The 21,468-nt window shown below is 56.2% G+C and overlaps 1 protein-coding gene and 1 long non-coding RNA gene across 5 annotated transcripts in view; one reads left to right on the top strand and one right to left on the bottom strand.

The window, feature by feature from the left end:
- NOL4L (nucleolar protein 4 like) overlaps window positions 1-21,468 on the bottom strand; it is a 69,336-nt gene that overhangs the window by 15,348 nt on the left and 32,520 nt on the right. The window contains exons 1-2 of one of the 3 annotated variants that reach the window (XM_075109045.1): window positions 16,799-17,008; window positions 10,352-10,493 (exon numbers count right to left, since the gene is read on the bottom strand). In XM_075109045.1, coding sequence (XP_074965146.1) covers window positions 10,352-10,460 — 109 coding nt within the window. In that variant the 5' untranslated portion in view covers window positions 10,461-10,493; window positions 16,799-17,008. Of the gene's footprint in view, window positions 1-10,351; window positions 10,494-16,274; window positions 16,507-16,798; window positions 17,009-21,468 lie in introns of those variants that run through there. The other 2 variants (XM_075109046.1, XM_075109044.1) reach the window with 2 other exon arrangements.
- LOC142064289 (uncharacterized) lies at window positions 17,033-18,193 on the top strand. 2 transcript variants are annotated; one of them, XR_012663049.1, is made up of 2 exons: window positions 17,033-17,263; window positions 17,621-18,193. It is a non-coding gene; the product is annotated as an uncharacterized LOC142064289 (long non-coding RNA). The 2 variants fall into 2 exon arrangements; XR_012663050.1 differs by having other exon boundaries at window positions 17,033-17,273.

Below are 21,468 nucleotides of genomic sequence, written 5' to 3'. Positions count from 1 at the left end.
CAAGCCGACCATGGGGGCCAGCCAGGGCTGCCGCTGCATGTCCCCAGCTGCCCAGCCACAGGCGCCAGCACTCACTGCCCAGCCTCACTCTTGTGCCAAGGCTGCTCCTGACCCCATGAGCCCCCAAATTAAAAGGTCCCCACTCGAGCTCCCCACTCAGCAGAGCTCCCTCCCCCTCCTTTCCCTTGCACTGATCCACTTAATCATCTAAGCAATGACCAGAGCTGACCTAATCCCCAGGGTGGTGTTTATGTGCTGGGTGCTCCAGGCCAGTGGCAGGCGTCACCCTCCCCGGCACAAGGCTGGCTCTAGGCAGAAGCCCTTGCTCCCAGCCAGGGCTGAGCACTGGCTCTGCGTGCCATGGAGTGCAGGGCTCCAGGGGAGCTCAGCAGCCAACACTACTCTGCAGCACCTTCTGAGCCACCCCTGGAGACTGGCTTTGGTCTCCTGCCCCCATGCTGCAGTGGTGGGGCTCCAGCAGGCAGCTGCAGCCTGGACCACAGCAGCAGGGCATTTCCTGCTGGCTCAGCCCAGGCCCTGAAGGGCAGGATGCCGGGCGCACTGCCACCTCCTGCCCCTATATCCCTCCTGTCCCAGGACACCAGGAGCTTGGGCGCTCAGGCCCCCACATGTTTTGTTCTCCCCCTCATGGGAGAGGCAGCCCAGCCTGCCCGACTCAGCTCCCGCACCAGCCCATGTTCCTTGGGGCGCTCTGTCCCAGCCAGGTTGCTGCCTCTCTGCCTCATGCACGCCTTCCCAGGGCACGCAGCCAGACCCACCACTGGCACCCTGTGCCCTCGGCATGGGGGCAGGAGTGACGCTGGTGCGGCCGTGGTCCTGTGCAGCAGCAGGCAGGTGGCTGGGGGCACGGAGGCCTCCCTGCCTGCAGGATGGTGGCTGTCCCTCCCCCTGCTCTGCTCTCCGCGCCAGGCGAGACGGGGCTCCCAGAGGGAGGCTCCAGCCTCATCCAGTGATGCCTCTCGGAAGGATTAAGGAGAATTATTCCTGTGTGCAGAGGCACAAGCGCACACCAGGCCTCTCCATCAGCCTGGGCACAGCCACAGCAACAGCGCTGCAGTGCCAATGAGTGCCCATCCCACAGACCACTGTGGCAGGGACCTCCTGCCAGCTCCTTGGGGCAGCCCCTGGCACAGCTGCCTGCACAGAGCAGGGGCCGGGGGCCCTCCATACCACAAAACCCCCACCAGACAAGGGGGACCAAGAGAGGCATCACCTGGGAGAAGACTGTGCATGCCCTGAGCATCCTCAATCTACCCTGGACATCCCCAACCTGCCCTGGGCATCCCTGAATTGCTCTGAGCATCCCCAGTCTGCCCTGAGCACCCCCAGTCCTCCCTGGGCATCCCACTCTGCTTTTGTCCATCCACTGCCAACCTCCCTGTGGCCACCAGCTCTGCCCCTGGTCCCTGCAGCTCCCGTACCCATCGGCAGTGCCAGTCCTGCTAGGCAGGGTCCTTGGGGTGAGGTCTGAACCCCCCTGACTTCTCAACGTCCCGTGTTCTCTTTTGTATTGCATGAAACACACACAGAAGCTGCAAATCAGGTTTCTACCCAACTGTGCTGCATTTATGAACCTTGGGTTTGCTACAGCCAAAACCTATTGAAAACAAAGCGGAAGATGCCTAGGAACCTGTCCAGGTGGAATAAAAAAATGAAATGGGCATATAACATAAGGGACCAGCACCTACTACAAGAAAAATTTGGTTTAAACCAAGGATGAATGCAAGTAAATAATGAGGTCTGTAAACCCACTAGCTACAGACAATTTTCTTATTTCTACATTTTTACAGGTTATGCTCTCCCAGAAGTGCTGCATACCAAGCGGTGGATTAAATTCAGACTTGTGGGCAAAGAAACGGCCCAAATTCAGATTGCCAAGGCTCTTTGGTTCAAATGGGAATGGCTTTGGCCAGCTTAAAAATGCAGACGGGTTGGGGAGGGAGTGCTGTGCTCTCCTGGTTGGCTCAGATGGGACGGGATCATGCCATTGCCGGTGCCGTTGCGGCTCCCCAGGTAGCTTTTCTAGGGCATCTCCAGCCCATGGCCAGCTTCAAGCAGTGGCCTGGTCACTCTGCAGCAATGCAGAACTTGGGGGAGAGGAAGCAGGAGTCCTCCTGCCTTGGGTGCTCGGACTGGGTTTAGGCTCCTGCTCTGCTGACAGCAGCTGCAACAGGACACTAAGGAGCAGTGGGGCTGTGTTGGCCGCGCTCCCAGAGAGTAACCATTTTGGTAAAACTCATCGAACTTCTGAGCTTGGAGAGGTTTTCTGTAGGCTTCCAGTGAGTGCCCAAAACACACATAACAAGTAGGGCTCCAGCAGCAGCAGGCGAGCAAGGCCAGGCTGTGCAGCCATGAATATATTCATTATCAACCAGCACGAGCCTGGTGAGCTCCCAGCTCACGGCTGGAGCTTGGCTGCACGAGGAGCCCCTCTAATGAGGATAATTGGGAGCCCCCCTGCTCCACCCCCCCACCCTAATTGAAGCAGATGGAACTGTAAAAACAATGTCACTTCTAACTGGTTTGATCTTTTGGTCAGAGAATGGAATATTTCATTCTCCTGTTTAATCCCCTTGAGCCAGGGTTCCACAGGCTGGAGGTAGAGAACCTGGCACCGTGCTGGGGACGCTGGTGAGGCTGGAGAACCCAGCAGAGGCCACCCAGCCCCGAGGCCTGTGAAGCACTGCCCTCCTTGGCCCCATGGCGGAGGCCAGGCTGCGGCTGGGCGAGCAGCGAGGACAGCAAGGAAGCCATGGGATGCTGCCTCGTGCCTCTGCTGTGGCCTCAGCCTCTCCCCGGCAGTGCCCAGCCCAGGAGAGTGAGAAGCAAAATGGCTTCTTGGGCTGCGGTGCTGGGGGAGGAGGGGATCAGTCACTTATTAAATGAATTAATCAGGGCTCAGCATTTTCATTTTGAAGAGGCTGCTGGATTATCCTTGATTTCTGTGGTGCTGGATTTGTGGAGATCAGGAGGGGAAGGGGCGATTTCCAACACCTGCTCCCCAGGAGATTTTATGGCGGGGAAGTGGTTGGGTTTAACGTCTCTGTCGGCGAAGGCCACCGTGCTGCTCTCCAAAGGCAGAGTTAAAGATGAATGGGGCAAATTGTTCCTCCTCCTGTCACATCTCCAGAGTGGAGACAAAACCTCTTTTGACTCAGAAAACAATGAGCTTATGTAAGAGCCAGCGGCCCACGGAAACCTCGCCGCAGCCCCGCACCGCACGGCAGGCCAGGGGCTGCCCGGCCCTGCCCGTGCCCCACCACAGCGGGAGCCTCCAGCCATCATCAGGACAGCTCTCCCTCGGCTGCTGCCTGTCTGCCTGTACGGCCTCGGGTGCTGCGGCCACTGTCGGGTCCCACCAGTGGGCCCTTGGTCCCCCATGGACTGCCATCGAGCCGTCAGCCATGGCCCTGCCTGCTCTGCCTGCCCATGGCCAGCGGGGTGATGGCAGAGGTTGTTGCTCCCACCTTAGACTTCCCATCACTACCAGAAGGAGGATGCCCTGTTTCCACCCTGCCATGGCATCAGCGCGGGCTGGAGCTGTGCACCCAGCCTGAAAGCGGCTGTCAGGAGGGCGCAGACCATCCCACCACCTCCTGCCTGGAACAACAGCCAGGAAGATGAAAAGTGCCATAAATTATTCACTCACAAAAGAGACGAGAAGGGGGAAGAAGGGGAGGAGAAAAGCCTTCGAGGAAGGGATACTTAATACAAATTAGAGAGACTGAGTGGGAACGGGGGCCCCACGGGGGGCCATGGCTGGGCGGCAGCGCTGCATTCATTAGGTGCAAGTGAGCGGTGCCCTGGGGCTCCCGCACCCACAACTGGGTGGTGAGCAGTGGGAGAGGCCCTGGCCGTGACGGCTGCCGCAGCCACCCCAGCCGCACACTGCTTGCATGGCAGGAGCACGAAGCCCATTTTCTCCAGGTCCCGCCCAGCTGATTGCCTCCAAGATGCATAAGAAAGAAAAAAGAAATGTCACTGGGGGCTGTGGAGTGGTGGGGATGGCCCGTGTCCAGTTAAGGCGCTCTATTTCCTGTCTTCCTTCGTTAATGCAAACCTTGTTATGTCCCAGACGAAGTGTGCACCCTCTGTCCTCCCTGCCCGGGTCCCTGCCTTCGACCAGAGCCCTCGACAAGCCAGACATCTGGCACAGCTGGACACAATGCGCATCCGCATGCAAGCTCGGCTGGACAAGGCAGTGCTGTGCAGCCAGCTCCCCTTCCCTCAGCATGAAAGGTGCCCCCCGGTGCTGTCTCCCCCCGGCTCCACTGCCCAGCCTGATGGAGCAGCTCCCGCCGGCACTGGGACCTCACCATGCCAGCCCCATGACGGACATTTTCCCATGCACCAAAGCTCAGTAGTTCCCACTGCAGAAAGCAGCCTTGTCACAAACATGCTCTGTTGCTCAGTTTTCCCTTCTCCTCCCAACCCGTCACACTGCTGCTCCTCCAGCCACCTTGCTGCTCAAGGGGTGCTTGAGCCAGGAGCCAGCCCTTGACCATAGCAGGGAAGGAGGTGGTGCAGACCAAGCCTCTCCCTGTGCCACCATCACTGACAGCCGCCCGGATCCTGCCGCAGGGAGGGGACACACCATGGCCCCACGCTGCCCAGGCACTTCCTCTCCCAGCACCAAACAAACAGGTTTGGTGGCTTTGGGCAGGGTTGACACCAAGCTGGTACCTCCAGCACAGGCCTAGAGAGACCCTGCTGCTCACCCGCAGATCTTTGGGCAGGACAGAATGGGGACCATCCCCAAGCCGCTGGGCTCTGCAACCCTCCCAGGCAAGGGACACACTGCAGGACTCATGCTGCTGTCCCCATTCACCCCCTTGGCTGGGAGTGCTCGATATGGGGAGGAAGGTGGGGGCACAGGCAGCACTGCCTGCCTAGTAGTCTTGTGATCCTCTGCTCTAGACAAAGGAAGAGGCCCCCAAAACTCTGCTCCGTCCACCAGCAGTATGAACCGACTGACTCGGCAGAGCCCACGCCAGCCAGGAGGGAGCTCCGAGCCAAGTTCAGTGTGACAGGCTGGTGAAGCCACCACAGCCCTGCAGCATCTGTGCTGCACTTAGTCTAGCAGCAGGAAAGGACAGCTCTTCAAAAGAGGCCGAAAGGAGAGTGTTTATTGCTGGCAAAGGCCTTTGCTCAGGAGAAGCAGACGTGCCAGTGGAAGAGGTGACAGGGAGCAGAGCCATCAGCCCAGACTGCTCAGGCAGGGCAGGGACATACTTACTGAATTATGGTGTGGGGACATTCCGGGGAGAGAGGAAATATATGCCTAAGAAAAATAAGGTAAGGTCATGTCTAGCTGTTGTAAGGCCTGGATGCTGCTCCTAGTCTTGTTTAGGCTCTGAGCTAGGGCTTCTGAGAGGGTAAAATTCAATACTGGTGCAGGAAGCCTTGAAAACAGTGAAGATTTTGCAGCCTGGGAAAAGCAAGGGTCTTGGGACTTGCAGAACACCTCTTAGAGTGGCCAGCTGTTAGATGGCTGTCCATGCATCTGCTGGGCCTTCCCCATGGCTGGCAAAGGTGCATTTGTGCTCACCTGGAGCAGGGACAGGGCTGGCTGAGGAAAGCCCTGGTGGCGTCAGGGAATCTGATTCCACCCATCGTAAGTGACCCTGTTATGGCGAAGTGAGGAAGGTGCCATCACCCTGTGGTCAGGTACCAGCTGTCAGGGAGGTGCAGGTGTGGAGCAGGGCATCACGGCTGCCCTGGGGATGGAGCCTAGTGTGAGACTGGTGTGTGGGGTCCTACAGGCAGGAGCTGAGCTCGCTGTGCAGGCACAGGCCTGGTTTCTGGTCTATGCTTGGCAAGAGGGCTGCTCTCCTCCCCAGAAAGTATGGTCGGTGGTTTGGGGAACCTGGTGATGTGCAGCACATTGTGGTCATCTCACCAAATAACAGCAGTGTGACCCAGAGCACCATGTGGGACATGTGCCACACCAGAAGAGAGACTGCTGTGCTGGGGACAGCTCAGTGCTTTACCTGCTGGTCTCAGGGCAGGGTGTCCAGGAGTGACGTGCCGTACCTGCTCCCAGGACAGTGCCCTGAAATAATGCCTGCCTGAATGTCCTTGAGGTCCCCTCCTTGGAGCACTCCTGAGGGATGTCCACACACCCGGGAGCCTTCCCAGCCGGCCACATTGAGGGATGCCCCAAGGAGTACATGCCTTCACAGTTAAGTAGGTTAAGAAAGTCCTTTCTGCAAGGTCTGGATTAGCCACTGCTGCTCCAGGCAGAGTGAGCTCAGCGGGGACACTGCCAGTCAAGTGAGGACTGCATGCCAAGGACCTCAGCTGGAAGGGGATCTGTCCCACCATGGTGCCATGAAGCAACCCCATGCCCCCCATGCAGAAAAAGCAGCTCTTACACCCTTCCCTGCTCTTCAGAAGGATCAGGCAAGATGCACTAAGGAGCAGCAACCCCTGTCTGTGGGCTGAATACTGTTCCTGGGTGAGGAAGCAGGATGTATGGCCACAGACGAGGTAAGACATATCCTATTAGCAGGCAAGACAGAGGCACCTTCTACATCAGTTCAAGTGCTTTGCCATGTCACATACGCCGGTAGTTTGGGAGTCTGCCTCCTGCTTTCTTTTTAAGGGCACTGCACTCACCAGCAGGTCACAGCATCCCCATGGTGGGATACCCCACTCAGCGTCATGTACCAGACCAAACCAGGAGGTTTATGTAATGCTGCGCTCGCCTGTGGATGCAGACAGGCTCTGAAGATCGACAGACTCCAGCTGAAACTGCTGTAGCAAGTCAGGGCCAGGTGCTGGGACCTGCACTCAGTTGGGAGCCAGCACAGGACACCTTCAGGGACGGTGACTGTCACGGCAGACAGTGAGACGGCACAGCATTCAGGGTCACTTTGCTCCGAATGCATGCTGGCTCCCACAGACATGTCCCTCCAGGATGTCCTGCACAATAGCTCCGCTTCAGCAGCAAAGAATTCATGTTGATCTTGCTGTCGCTTTGGGTAGCCGCTGGCTTCCTGTGGGCATGTATGCTGTGAGCAACATCCGACGGGGATGGGATGTTGCAGGGAGCTTCATGTTTTCCGTACGGGGGCCCGCAGGATGAGTAACAAAGGAAAATGGAAGGAGCGAGTGTATGTGTGTCGCGTCGCTGCTCAGAGCTGGCTGGTGTGTCCTGCATCCTGCCTTGTGCCCACCAACCCAGCAGAAACCCTAGCTCTGCTGCCGATGCTCTCCCAACAGTGCCTTCTCTGTCCCTTACCCACCAAAGTCATTAGGTCTAATTTGTTATCCCTGCTGTTCCAAGGGCTGATGCTGGTTGCAGCATGGCTATACTGGGCCAAGGTTTCTGGGCACAGAGACAAAAGAAGGTGTTGGCTTTCATCCTAGCTGCTTTTTAGCTCTCTGAAGATTTAGAAGATACCTGCATATCAAAGCATGGGATGGCAGTTCCCTGCTTTCCTGCCTCTCTGGATTTCACACTGCTCTGCTCGTATGCCATAGGAGAGTCCTTGCTCTTCCCAGGCCTCAGAAAGACCTGGAGTTGATGCTTCGGTACTTTAAACAAGATTTTTTTAAACAAGCATGTCAGATGATACTGCTTTCCTACTAGACAACTCTTCATTAAAACTTTATACTTTAGGAAGCCTTTCACAGAATACACACTCCAAGCATCCCGCCTGTTGGACAGCAGCAGGCTGGAGCACTTTAGTAACTCAGAAGGATTTCCAGAGGGAGGAGAGTATTGAGTCCCGAACAAGTTCCTGACCAAAGGAGGCGGCATACGACCAGACCCTGCTGCAGTGTCGGGATGCTCGGAGCTGAGCCCAACCTGGCTGCAGGGGAGGTGCGGGGCTCACTGCAGCACTGGCCATATCTCCTACAGCTGGTGGAAGAAGACTGGGGCTCTGTTGGGCTGCTGCAGGGTACGGTGGACAGCTGAGCAGGAAACATGGATAAACATCCAGTCTTGGCACTGAGTACTTTGACAAGAGCCCTTGGGCTGCCCTGGCGCAGGCACTCTGTGAGGGGTACCTTGGCCAGCTGGGCTCCAAGGACTGTGCAGTTTACATGGGCTGGTTACTCACATTGAGTTGGTTTCCTTAGGATAGTCTTGCATGTACACAGCCTTAGCAAGCCAGTGTGAACCCGGTAAAACACATTTGCTTCCAAAAAAAGATCTTTCATGGGTTGAGAGAAAACTAAAGAGTGCTTGACACTTTGATTCATGCACATTCCCTTCCCCACACCAGTAATTTGCCTTTCCTCTCACAACGTGCTCCTTCTCTGCTCCAACCTCCTCTAGTGACTTGCTGCCCTCCTGGCTCACCTGGGCTGCTTCCTCATCCTTATTCCCTTCTCATCCTCGCACGTGTTTCAGTGCTGGATGGGAGCATTGGTTTGGCAGAGGGACTGACAGGAGGCCTTTCACCCCTGTGATATTTTAGAGCTCCGATACAGGACACAGACATTCACCACAGTGACAAAACCTCTTTTCAGTCCCATAAAATGCCCCCTGAAGTATGACGGCCTGATGGAAATCCCAGTCCCTGGCTTCTTGATGGGCCTCGTTAGTAATCCTGGGCTTGCCTTGCTTACTCTTCAACTCCATCACTTCTGATATGCCAAAGTCTACCCGGTTTAGCCTTCTGCTGACCCCAGGGACACCCTGGGCATACTTGCATTCCAGGCAAAAAGGAAAGCACTATTTGTGCTTTATTGCTTACCACTGAAACTTACAAAAGAAATTAAAGGAGCCAAGAGGGCCCCAAAGAGGACACCTGCTTCTGAAGAAAAACCACAGGGCATGAAAAATTAGAAGCATTTCCTAAGAGGGCAGAGAGAGACAGAGAAAGGATTTAGCTTTAGTGAGAACATCTTGATTTGCCTAAATACACAAGTCCCTTATTAAATTACTGTCTTGTTGAATAATACTGTTCAGCAAAGGGATCAAAACCGTGTCAATCTAGATTGTAAATGAGACTTGGGAATTCAGTGGTGAGGGATAAGCCGCATGCCCAAGATGTCCCAACGGGAGAATGGCAAAGTTCAGGGGGTGCAGAAAGACCTGACCAGGCCACAGGTACAAGAGGCAGCGCTTGCTCGGGGCAGAGGTTGCAGCCTGGTCCCGAAGAGCTGAACAGTTCTAATGTGAGCAGCTGTGTTACCATCAAAACACCCTTCCTCCTGCCACAGGCACAGCCCCTCTGCCAGGCCCTGTACAAGCAGAAGTGCCACTGCCCGTCCTGCTGGACAGGGATGTAGTGCAGTGCAGGCAGGTTTCACATCCTCACCAAGGCTGCCTGACTCCAGGGCTGGTGCTCATTAGTTAAAAACAGCAGTTTCTCAAAAATGCAGATTTGTAATAGAAACTCAAGTGCCACAACATACTGTACTGAAGAGAGCAGTGTCCCCGCTGTCCCTGCTGCTGGCCACACAAGCAGCTAAAAGCCACCCTAAGGAGACCTGCCAGCACAAAAGCCCTTTCTTTCCTCCAGGATGGGTTTTCAGTCCCCTTTCTTAAAGCACCACCAACCCAGCCTGGGTTGTCCCTTGACTCCTCCGCTCCTTTCTCGCTCTCCCAGCAGCAGCCGGGCTGGTGACAATGAGGGATTCAACTTCTTGAGCAGAAGCCGGTAACAGTCCAACCACCAAATCCTTCCAAGTGTCAGAGATGAACTCTGCCCTGAACTTGTACTTCTACCATTTATTTACTTGCTCTTTTATTTTAAACTAGCATGTTTCACAGAAGTAACACACCACCTCTCTTCACCAAACACTTCCTCCCACGCATCCCATGTGTGCCACCTTCAGCCCCTTCCAACCACCTGCCCTGAGTGAGGAGACACCCACATCCACCCCACGCCCTCATCACTGTTGGCTATTGCAGATTACACATTTCTTGCCTGAGGGATCCAAGACGCTGTCTAAGATGCAGTTTTCCAAGCATGGAAATCTGCGACCTGTGTTGTGAAGCCTTGGCACCCTTCTTGCGGCAGGGCAGCACACAGCCCGCAGTTCAGCACTAATGGGGGTCTCCTCCTCACACTCGGGGAACTACAACCTGATGCCTTAGGAGAGAATTTGGTGACCTCTTTCTGGAGGAGCTGGGAGCCCGGTCCTTGCACAAGGACCATCAGCTCCGAGCTGAGAAGGGCCCTGGCTGAGCAGGAACCCAGAGGCTAAATTGGAAGGACTGGGAGTCAGTGCTGCTTCGAAGCCTGTCCTGATATGAAATCCATCCTACAGGTGGGACACCTGATCAGAAAGGACTGGTTAATGTTTAATAAGTCACAAAAACATCCTGTGGCAGAGGCGCAGAGCTCTTCCCTCCCGCTGGGGCACTCACCATCCTCCTGGCCGTGCAGGTTCTGCGGGCTGCGCATGCTCTCGTCCTGGCTGGGGCTCAGGCTGGAGTTCAGGTGCTGGTCAGCTGAGATCCATGTGGAGTCATTCATATCAAAGTCCTCACTGCTTACCGATGTCTCATCCTGGAGGCAAGCAGGAAAGGGTTAACTCGCTGAGCTATTTTCATTCCTTCTTTCTCTGGCTTTAACATCTCCTCACCACACTCCTTCCTAAAAACAATTTGGTCTGCAGGTCCTGCCCCCCAAGAACACTTGCTGGCCTCTCAGTGGTCCCCAAGGCCACAGCGAGCAGCCCTTCCCTGTCCAGCCCTTCCCTCCGTCCTCCAGGCTAGGTGGCTTGCCCCAGCAGGGACGGCCAGGCTCTGCTTCCTGCCTGAAGACGTGCCTGAGCAATGGCACTGTCTCTAATTGCGGACAATTAGAAAGAGCTCGCATCCTGTAGGAGCGGATGGCTGAGTCCTGGAGTTTACCCTTTAATCTCCATCCACCCCAGCATGTTTCTGGCAAGGCAGTGGTGTGTGGGAGCTGAGGATGGGGTGCAACTCCATTGAAACGGCCCTGTAAAACATCTTGGACTTTTCTGAAATCAAATCATTGGCTACAACGGGAATCACCAGAGGACTGGCACCAGCAGGGAATGGCCAGTGGGGCAGATCTGGATAGCTGTGCCAGTCCCCAAAGACCTGCACTGCCTGATGCTGCAGAGGAGGCTCCTAGAGCACAACCCTGAGGGACTGCTCCTCCAGCCCTCTCCAAAGGGATACTGCCTCTCTACCCTGATCAAATATGAGGATGTGCACCTTGGTAAGGGGCTGGGGAAGCAAGGTCCCCAGCGAAGCAGGGATGCTCCAGCTCAGGCTGTGAAGCCCAGCCAGCCACCCGCTCCCCAACAGCATAGATGACATTCCTCTCTCCCACTCCTGCAGCTGAAAGGACATTTTCTCTCTCCCTCTCTCTCCCTTCTCACTAACCTTTACAGTACTTCAAGACACAGCCCTTGGATCGCTTCCAGCACCGGAAAGGTCAGCCACAGGATTTCAAAACCATCATCATAAAGGCAGCACTGAGATCCTGAATGAGAGGAGGGGCTGTGGGACCTCCCCGGGCTGAACTCTCCCAACACGCAGCTCGGGAGGAAGCAGATACGTGTCCCCATATGAACACGGTCCCACTGGTGATCCCTTTATCTGCCTTCCTCTCCCTGCTCCCCTCCCAAAGCAACAGGCGGAGACCACATCCAGAGCCCTGGGGTGCAGGGGAACACCAAAAATGTTTCTAGAACCACTTTCAACTGTGCTTTCCTTTGATTGAAACATTTCAAAGGCTTGTAAACTCTCTGCTCTTTTTTTTTCTCCCCCTGGTCCTGAGATAAAATACAATCCCTGCTCCCTTCCCTTGTAAGAAGCAATTGGCAAGCACCCCTCCAACCTACGCCTGCACCTCATAAAAACTGCCCTGTCTGGTCACCGCTGGCTGACAGTTTTTATTGTGAACAAACAAATGTCTTTAAAGACAGTTTTGTGCTTTTCCTCCCCGCTCCTCATCCCTGCAGACACATCTGCTGGCTCAGGGCTCGCACCCGCCCCCAGCCCACTCCCTTGATATGCCTCCCGGGGAGTTTCCTGGAATTTACAGCTTGTGAAACCCCATATGCATGGATGGACAGACAGACAGGGCTGAGCAGCCCCACGCCCACCCACCACCAGGACAGGACAGGGACACTCCGACCCCCAGACCCGCCTGGGCTGCCAGCCAGGTGACCCCTGCAGCCCCCCATGCCCAGGTCAGGCAGAGCAGGAGAGGTGGGAGGCAGGGGGGAGGCATGGCATCCCCACTGCCATCCCTCAGCACAGCACCGCTGCTACGCCAGCCACGAAGCAATCCTGCCTCTCCAGAAACTCCATCTTGTACGTACAGGAACAGAACTGCAAAGGTCTCCCTGTTGCAAACTATAAATAGTCTCTTTATTGTAAGCATTTGCAGGGAGGCAGCCACCCTAATATCTGGCCTCCTTCACAAGGCTTACTCAAGATTACTGTCAGAGCTTAAGAGACAAACGCAAATTCCCGGAGTCTCTCACCTGTCTGGTGAGAAGGAGGAGCCCTGGGAGTGACCCACAATGTTTTTGGAAAGCTCAGGTGTAGTGTCTGAGGGGCTCAGCTGTGGAAAAGGCCCAGCCTTGACACCCAAACCGCAACCCAGAAGGCATCACACTCTCCATGCGCTCGCATGGTGGAAAAGCGGTGACGTGAAGGATGCCTCGCATGCACATGCTATGTAAAGTGCTTTATAAATGTGTACAATTCTCTCGAGGTGCAACAACATTCGCCTATTATTAGAAATACTCTGTGTATCAAACCAGATACTGATAAGCTATAAATGTCTCAAGTCAGACAAGTCCATTGCAAGTTCATGAGTCCAGAATCCAGCCACCAGCAGAAAATGCAGGCTGCTGTGGGACCCTGCCAGGCGACCCTGTCACCCCTTGCTTTCCAACCAGGGCCTGCTGCCTTCCAGCACTAATACCCTTGGCCAAAACACCAACAGGACAAGCTTCCTGACAGCACACAGCCCCCACAGCACAGCCCACCTCGAGGGAATGCAAAGCCGACTGTGCAGGCGGCATTGGGGTGAACATGGCAACAGGGATCAGCTGAAGCCAGTGGTGAAAACTGCCGAGAGAGCATCTCTGCTGCTTGCTGGCTTGGGGCAGCTCCCACAGCTCTGCCCACACTGTGGTGCCCTGGGAGCTCCTCGCTCCTTTGCACCTCCTCCCTAAAGCAAGAGAAAGGCCCCGACCTTGAGTGCGGCTCCGGCCAACCCGGTCACCGTGGTTCTGGCAGCCTCCACTGACCCTCGGCTGCCTCCCTCACTGCTCGCTGGGACACCAGAGGCCACCAGCAAGCTCTCTCCTCAGGGGACCTCTCAGAGACCAAAGGCTGAGCACTGTGACCTCCTCCTGCTGCCCATCAAGTGCCAGCAGCAACTGCTGGCACTGCCGTCCTCATGCCAGGGACAATCCCAGGGACAGGAGACCCTGGCAGCAAGGCCCAGAGCACCATCTGCCCAGCCCTGGCCCAGGAGCAGCCCCATTTCAGTCTGTTTGAGCAGTGGGATGGCAGCACAGCACACATCCCATGTTGAAACACAGGACACCAGAGCGGGATCACAATTTCTAGCTGAGTGCGCAGCTCTGATTTTCCCCTGGATGCCAATAACCTGGCTGAAGGCTCAGCCTCGAAGTGGGCTCCACTGTCCAGCCAAACATGGAAGTGTTTCTCAACAGCAGCAACAGCTACAACTCGGAGCAATACGGTAAATCTAATCTACCCTTCCACCCTCTTTTGGCTTGCAAGTCAGGCAGCTCATTCTTTTTCCTCTCTGTGTTCTCAGGAGAATTCTCTCTGCTAATTTCTTCTTTCCTGTAAACAAACTTCAAATGAAACTTTCATTAGAAAACAGAACACAATCCATTACTAGTGCCTGTCTCAGGACTGGCCGCCTTTTCCCCAGTTCCACGCCACTCGTGGCACAGATGGAAGTGACAGCCCAACCAGCCAGCCCAGAGATGAACCTCGGCACCACTGCTTCCGCCCTCCTCCTTCCTGCCTTTCCCAGATCTCCAGAGATCTCCTCACCCCACAGTAAAGTCCCATCGCTTTGTTTCCAACGTTCAAGGGATTGAGCGATCAAGGGTCAGGCAACGTGCACACAGCTCCTCTTCTGCAAGGGGAAGTCGGATCCTGCTGGTGCATTCACAGGCCACACCCAAACATTGGAGCAGGGCTCCCAGCACTGCGCAGGGTTTGGAAAACAACATCCTTGCTCCTTTCCTTATCTACAGTCCGACATTCACAGCTGCTCTGCAGACACTTGCAGCCAGCATTTGCTAACTGGCAATGGCAGACACTCACATGTGCAGGACTCACACTCTGCATTTCTGTCCCACTTTCTATTCACTAAACTTCGAGCACCGTGTGTGCAGGCATCTGCTGAGCCTCTCAACTTCCCTCCAAGTTAGAAAAGTATTCTTCCTATTGTATAGCTGGAAACCCTGGGTACTGACAGCTGCCCTGGCTGGTCCAAGAACACAGTGAGTCGCTGGCAGATCCAGGAACACAATCGAGACCTCCGGACTGCAAGGCTTTAACTGCTAGGCAATGTTTCTTCACCAGCGGCTCTCCCTCCTGGAAACCAACCTCCCATAGTACAGGCTGGAGCAGGGCAGGGGGAAGCTACTCTTATAACCGTATCTTGTAAATATATGCAAGGCTATCGGTAACCTGCTTATTTTACAGCCAGGCTCAGTTTCTCAGGGACTGCCTTGCAAGTCTCTCTCCAGTCATTTACACACTGTGCCTCACGCTTAATATTCCAGGCTCTGAGTCTCAGGATGGTTTATTTTCTCTCTTTGAGTCCTTTTATTTTAAAACATGTCCTTTCATGCCACAGCCTACTATCCCAATGGGATTTCCTTTGGTGGAGCAGGAACCGAGGCTGCGTGCCATGCAACCTCCCCAGCACGCAGCCACGCTCAGCTTCCCACCAGAAGCAGTCGTGTTTTTAGAGTCAACAAAAGGCAATGCGTGACCGCCAGCCCCCCGGAGCTGCTCCACTGCTGTGCCAGCCACAACCTGCCCGGCACAGGCAGCCCCCAGACCTGCCAGCCCCGGCACGGGGCAGAGCACTGCCAGCCATGGCAGCAGCACGGCGCTCAGGGACAAGCTCTCAGGAAGGCAGCCTCATCTCCGTCTCAGCAACTGTTTAAACCCGGCCCTCTGAGCATGCCAAGAAGGTATTGAACCAGATTTGACCCTAACTTAACCAGTTCAGTGCAGAGAAAGGCTTACTAATGGAAGATAAAACACTTCAGGTCAAAGATTGATACTGCAGCCACAAATACTGTGGTGGTCATTGCTTCAAAGAGCCCGAGAAGCCTTAAAGCACAAGGGTGTACACTGGCTGTGGTGGCAGCGAGCTGTGACTGTGCTGCCTACTCGTGTGTGCAATTCACACACCAAACAGAACATCCCCAGCGCTCTTTGTCAGGTCACTTACATCCTTATTTTCTGCAATTTCTGATTATTTCTACGGGACATGGCAAAACCGAGTATTTGTTAGTTCCCAAAAATGGGCAAAAGAGTTAATTTAGAAGACGAAAGGCAAATGGAAGAGGAAGGGAGGATCATCACCTCCTTCCCCCTCCCCCTTCTCTAAGAGCTCTTCTTCTAGGAGAACCCCCCCCGAGGTGTGTTCCCACCGCCCCAAAGCAGAGGGCTGCTGGGCAGGGTGATGGAGGCGGCCCCAGTAGCCCCTTCCAGCAGCCGCTGCCCCCGGTTCCTGCTGTTCACCGGGGAGGTGCTGAAGGCGGGGGCCGCCGGGCCGGGGGGGGGGACTGGGCGACCCGGTCCCGGTCCCCCCGTGTCCCCCCTCCTCCCCGGTGCCCCGCACCCGCCTCCCCAGCACCTGAACTTGCTCCCAGCCGGGCAGGCGTTTGCTTTTCCACGCGAGGTGGGGGTGGTGTCTTGATACACATAAACCGCGCGGTGTGAAAGGGCACTTTGCTCTTCCACGAGCACCGGGAAGAGGGTTTCGCGGGGCGGGGGGGGGGGGGGGGGGGGGGCCTGATTTGATGGGGCGGCCGAGCAGAGCAGCACTGCGGGGACAGCAGCTGGGGGTCCCCTCGTTGCCCCCCGGTGTTTTCCCCTGTGGGACGCGGTTCCCACGCATGTCTACCCGCGGCGGCGAGGTACCGAGAACCGGGCGAGCGCGTCCCCGGCCCCGTCCCGCCCCCCGCCCGCAGATAAATAAATACACCCGCGATGGAGACCTGCCCGCGCGTGTGCGGAGCTGGCGCACGGGGCTCAGCGTGCGGCGGGGATTGACACGTAAGTAGGGCTTTACCTCCAGGGAGGCGGCTATTTCCAGCACAATCCCCGCCCGGGACCGGGGCCGGGGCGGGCTGCGCGGCGATGGCGGCGCGGGGCCGGTGCCCGGGAATTGATGGGGCCGGAGCGCTCCCGCCGCCGCCGCCTCCTCCCACTTTCTTCTGCGCTTTTGTGCTCTTCCGGGGAAGGGGGAGCCGCGCCGGCCGCGGGGAAGGACGAGCCGATCTTCCTCCCCCCCCCAAACACTCCCCCACCCCAGCCCCGCCGCCCCGTCCCCGCCGCCGGCCAAGCCGGGCGGGCGACCCGCAACTTCCCGGGGAAAGCGGGGCGGCGCGGCCGCTCCCCCCGGAGTTGGGGCAGGGCCCCGTGGCCGCCCCCCCCTCCCGCCCGCTGCCCCGCCCCGCCCCGCCCGCCAACTCCCCCCCCACCCACCCACCCCCCGCACCACCGCGGCCGCGTGGAACCCCCGTGGAACCCCCGCGCATCCCCCCCACGCCCCCCCCACGCCCCGGTACCGGAGCCCCGCGGGTGGGCGCCTACCTGGAGCGGGGCCTGGGGCCTGCCGGCCTGCGCCAGCCCGGCGGCGCGGCTGGGAGCGCGGGGCGGAGGGACGAAGGGACGGACGGAGGGACGGACGGAGGGAGGGGGCCCGGGCTGGCGGCGCTCCGGAGAGGCTGACAACCAGCTGCTGCCCGGGGAGAGGGGCCGGCGCTGCGGTGCGCGTCACTCCCGGCTCCCGGGGGGGGGGGGGAAGGCCGGGGAGGCGGAGGGGGGCGAGCGGGGCCCGGCGGCGGGCGGAGGGGGCGGGGGCGGCGGGGGAAAGGGAGCGGGGCCGCGGGGGGCGGGCGCACCGGGCCGGGAGCGGCGGGGGGCGCGGGGAGCCGCGCCTGGAAGAGCACATTGTGGAGGGCCGGGGAGGGCCCTTCCTCCGGGAGGAAGAGACAATGTCCAGGGCTGGGCGCCTGCTGGAGAGCCGGGAGAATGCACGGCCGGCGGCACGGCTCGGTACGGCTCGGTACGGCACGGCATGGGGGGTGCAACCCGCCCGGGCATCCTCCGCCCGGCACGGCCCCGGGGGCCTGCAGCCCATCCGGAGGCCCTCAGCTCGGCACACAGCACGAAGGGGGCGGGGGGGGGCTGCAACCGGCACGGCACTGTGACCCCCAGCCCGCCCGGGGATGCCCGGTTTAGTCCGGCCCCGGGAACTGCGGGCTGCCCAGCACCGGGGTTTGCCCGTGGCGCGGGGTGCAAGGTACAGGACCCCGGCGGTTAGGCACCCCGCAGCCCCCTTCCCCTGTGCTGGGTGGGTGCACTGGTGCCCAGGCCCTGCGCTGCCGCCTCTGCTGAATCCTTTTGTTTCAGATGATTCTCCCTATCACACCATGGGAGCAGAAGAAGACCCCACTCTGCCAGCAGCAGCATCGCTCAGCGCTGCAGCCTCTGTCTGAACGTTGGATCTGGCTGTTGTTAAATCAGCAGCTCTTCAGGGCAACTCCTTGACACCAATGCTGCCCACCGAGCGCAGCCATGCCTCCAGCACTGCCCTGCGAAAGGCACCGTGCCACCAGGTCCCTGAGACGGCTGGGGATGCTGTGACCTGGCTCTGGGCTGGGGATGCTGCAAGCTGGCTCCGGGCAGGCAGCATGGGGTGCCCTGGCATCTCCTAGGCAGGGCCCTGACGACAGCGGGTCAGTGACCTCCCGCCTGGTTGGGGCCCGTGGCAATGGGCACCAGCATCTCGGCATCCCTCTCCCCAGCCCATTTTATGTCTCTCACTCTTTAGTGGTTACGAAGGAAATTTTGATTAAATAAACCAAGTGTAACGGATTCAGTGGCAGAGCCTGCGGTAGGCCGGTGCCAGAGCCGAGGATGGGAACTGCCACATTCATGTTTATGGCTTGTTAGTGCGGATGCCCAATTATGTTTTCTACTCCAGCCTTAACCACTTCACTGCCAGGGAGAGCATGCAAGGGAGGAGGGGTGGCTTGGGAAGATCTGAGGCTGGAGGTAAAAATGGGTATTACTCGGTATTGCATTTCCAACTCCTCCAGGTTGATCTATGGAGCCAGAGGCTGAAGGGTGAGAGCAGAGCCCTGGGGGCCTCCCGCGCTCCCACAGGAAGCAGCCAGCCAGGAGGGCAGCAGGCTGTGAGCCCCCAGCCGTGGGGGCCTGCTCTGCGCTCACTTCGAGCTCAATGGCTGCTGCTCCTCCCTGAAGCTAAAATAAAATCCTGACCATTTAAGGTGAACAGGAGACTTGCTGTGGACCTCAGCAGGGACGGCTTTTAACCCCTTCCCATTGCTGGGCTTTGTTTACTCTGTGCACTCCCTTCGGCTTCGAGCTAGACCAGCTTCAAGCCATTTGGGAGAGCATGTCCCCGTCAGAGCTAGGTGCCTGCCCCTCTGTTTGGAGAGCTCGCAGGGGACACAAACCAGCCAGGGTGCGAGTTTGAAGCTCAGTCACTATTCTGTGCTGCCTCACCATGTGGACACTTATTTTATACTAAGTGCCTTTGTATGGGTTAGGTTAATCCACTTTGGAAATGGATTAACCTAAATTTCACATTGGCAAACTTAGTGCCAAGCAGCCGTGTCCGTGCAGGGAGCAAGGGAGGAACAGCAATTCAGCAATAGCTGCTGGGCAGGAGCTGTTACTGGTGCAGGGAGGGGTCCTGACCCCATGGGGGGTCACTGCCATTACAAGTGGGGTCATGAGCCCGACAGAAATGCAATTGTTTGTGCCAGCGCTCAGGGTCACGAGGCTGGCAGAAGTGGGGCTCACCAGCGGAAGAGGGGCTGTCTCCAGAAACAGCTAGGGAGCTCTGGGAAACGGTGTGGCGAGCTACTTTCTAGTGGGTATTTGTCGGGTTCAAATTATCTAGGGGGACATAACTGGCAATTAGATATAGAATTAGTAATAATAATTTATCAAGTTGTCAGGAACAGGGGTAAGTGCCTTACGGGATTACATGTTAAAAAAATCCCACCATAATAAACCAGTACTACTGTTATTATATTATATATATAATATACATCAAATATATTATTTATAAGTTGCTTCCTTCCCTCTCTCCTCGCAACGTGTTCATTACTTCTGGTCCCTGCAAGCCCCTTTGCACAGAGCCCATGCAGAAAACCTAGGGCTCCCTGCCAGGCTGTGCTTGCCCGGACAGGGTCCCATTGGATGCCACCAGAGCCTGAGCTGCAGATCCAGAGAAAAGCCATGCCATGGCTGTAATGACCCCTGCACCACAGCCTGCCTGCGTACCAGGCAGTGGCGCATCCAAGGGCACCACTAACAATGCCCTAACCTCGTCTGTCGTATTTTCCTAAGGCAAGGCTCTGCAAGAATACCAGGGCTGCTGTCAAACCCAGGAATAAACTACATTTAAGGCACTTTGTAGGAGCTTGATTGCATAGTTGTGGTGTTGATGAGTGTGGGCACACTGATCTAGTGGTGAGAACGGGACTGCAGGACGACAGGATCTGGCCATCATGCCACTGACTCATGCACGACCTTGTGCGAGTCACTTGATGTCCTTGTGCCTCTGAAAAGTAGGTTAAATAACAAATGGGACCTCCTGCATTGGGTCCTCCGTGACTGTCAAACCCTACTGGATAATAAGCATTAAAATGTGCGTCTCTCAGGGGCGAGGCCAGTAAGAAAAGGGGGGCATGAGGGACAGCGCTGCAGAAAAGCTGCCAAAGGAGGGCCCCAGTCGCATGGCACAAGGAGGATATACGGCTTTTATCGACAACATATTTTAACTTATCTGCCAGCCAGGGCACAGTCAGGAAAAAGGAAAGTAAAGATTTGGGAAACTTCATTATAGACCAGATTTGTTGTGGGCTGAGGGCTGTATTCCCACTTCATCTTGCTTGCTCCTTCTGTAAAAGTAGCAGTTGTTAGCATCTGGCATATGCATGAATAAAAGGTTTTGGTTTCTTTTTTTCCCAGGAGCCAAGACCAAGAGATGGAAAGGAAATACAGCTCCGTACTTCGCAGGGTATGCCAGTCACTGCCAAGTAAAGGAGCAGGAAAGGATTTGTTTCTGTGGATGGAATTTGCCTTCCTCTGGAGTACAGGGAATGGGTGCTTGAAGGGATGGGTCAATCATGGTCAAATATTCCCTAACATTTCTTGCCAAAGCCTGAACCCACAGCACCGACACCGGTTATACACTGGCAATGTACAATGACCCTCACAACTTATCTCTTGGCCACACGAATCAGAATTGAGTCACCATAAAGAGAACCACCAATAAACCCATTTTTAGCCATTCTCAAGCCATACCGTATTTTCAGAATCCATCTTTATGAGTAAAACCGACTCCTCAGAGATACACACACTCCTTCTGCGCACACAAGGCTCATATGGGTCTTAGGAGTCTGTGCAAGCAGGCAAGGTACAAGCCTGCCTACACAGGTTTAACAGCAGCGGAAACAAAAGCAAGTATGCGATTCAAGGTTAAAAAGCTGAACCACACAGCTTCATCTTCTGTAATAACGGAAATCATTAATAATAGTTAGCACTCTCAAAGTAGTTGCCATCCAAGCTCTTGAAGAGCTTTATTAGTGAGCGAGACCTCAGAAGTCTCTCTAAGGTATTATCCCCTTTTTAAAGGGAGAAGGCAATTAAGAAACAGCCATTTGTGTGACTTGGTCAAAGTCAACATACGGCAGGTCAGCACCTGAGCTTGGGAGATGATGCAGAAAACCTCACCAGCGTGAAGCTTTCCACAGGTACGGGATAAATTTAACAGGATCCATAAGACTATTCCATAGACATAAAATACTTTCATCACCATGTGGTACAGGGCTCTACTTTTTCCCCTGGGAATGTTTCCTAGCCCCATTTTACAGGACCTGAACCAAAACTTTGTTTCCAGTTCTATTGGGAAAAGTTGCCTTTGATGCTGGTTACTGCACAGGGAATGGGCAGCATCTCTCCTCACCAGATAGGGGAGGTACTTGGAAGAAATTATGAATTAAAGAAAGATAAGGTGGTTTCTGGCACTACTCATTCAGTGTTCCCAGAAAGAGGCTCAAGCAGCTCGGCTTTAACAGGCTACTCAGACTGCACTGCTGGATAGCATGCACTGGCGGGTAGGTGTGCGTGGTGGAGGGCAATCAGTTCTAATCACCCACAGGTGGATCAGCCCCAGTGCAGAAGAGCCTTGCTATGGAGAGAGCAGGGAAGCCACATGGGCT

This window comes from Phalacrocorax aristotelis, chromosome 13, assembly GCF_949628215.1.
Source record: "Phalacrocorax aristotelis chromosome 13, bGulAri2.1, whole genome shotgun sequence".
Classification (NCBI taxonomy): domain Eukaryota; kingdom Metazoa; phylum Chordata; class Aves; order Suliformes; family Phalacrocoracidae; genus Phalacrocorax; species Phalacrocorax aristotelis.
The sequence above is the reverse complement of the archived record's forward strand: the minus strand, read 5'-3'. Positions and strand labels throughout refer to the sequence as shown.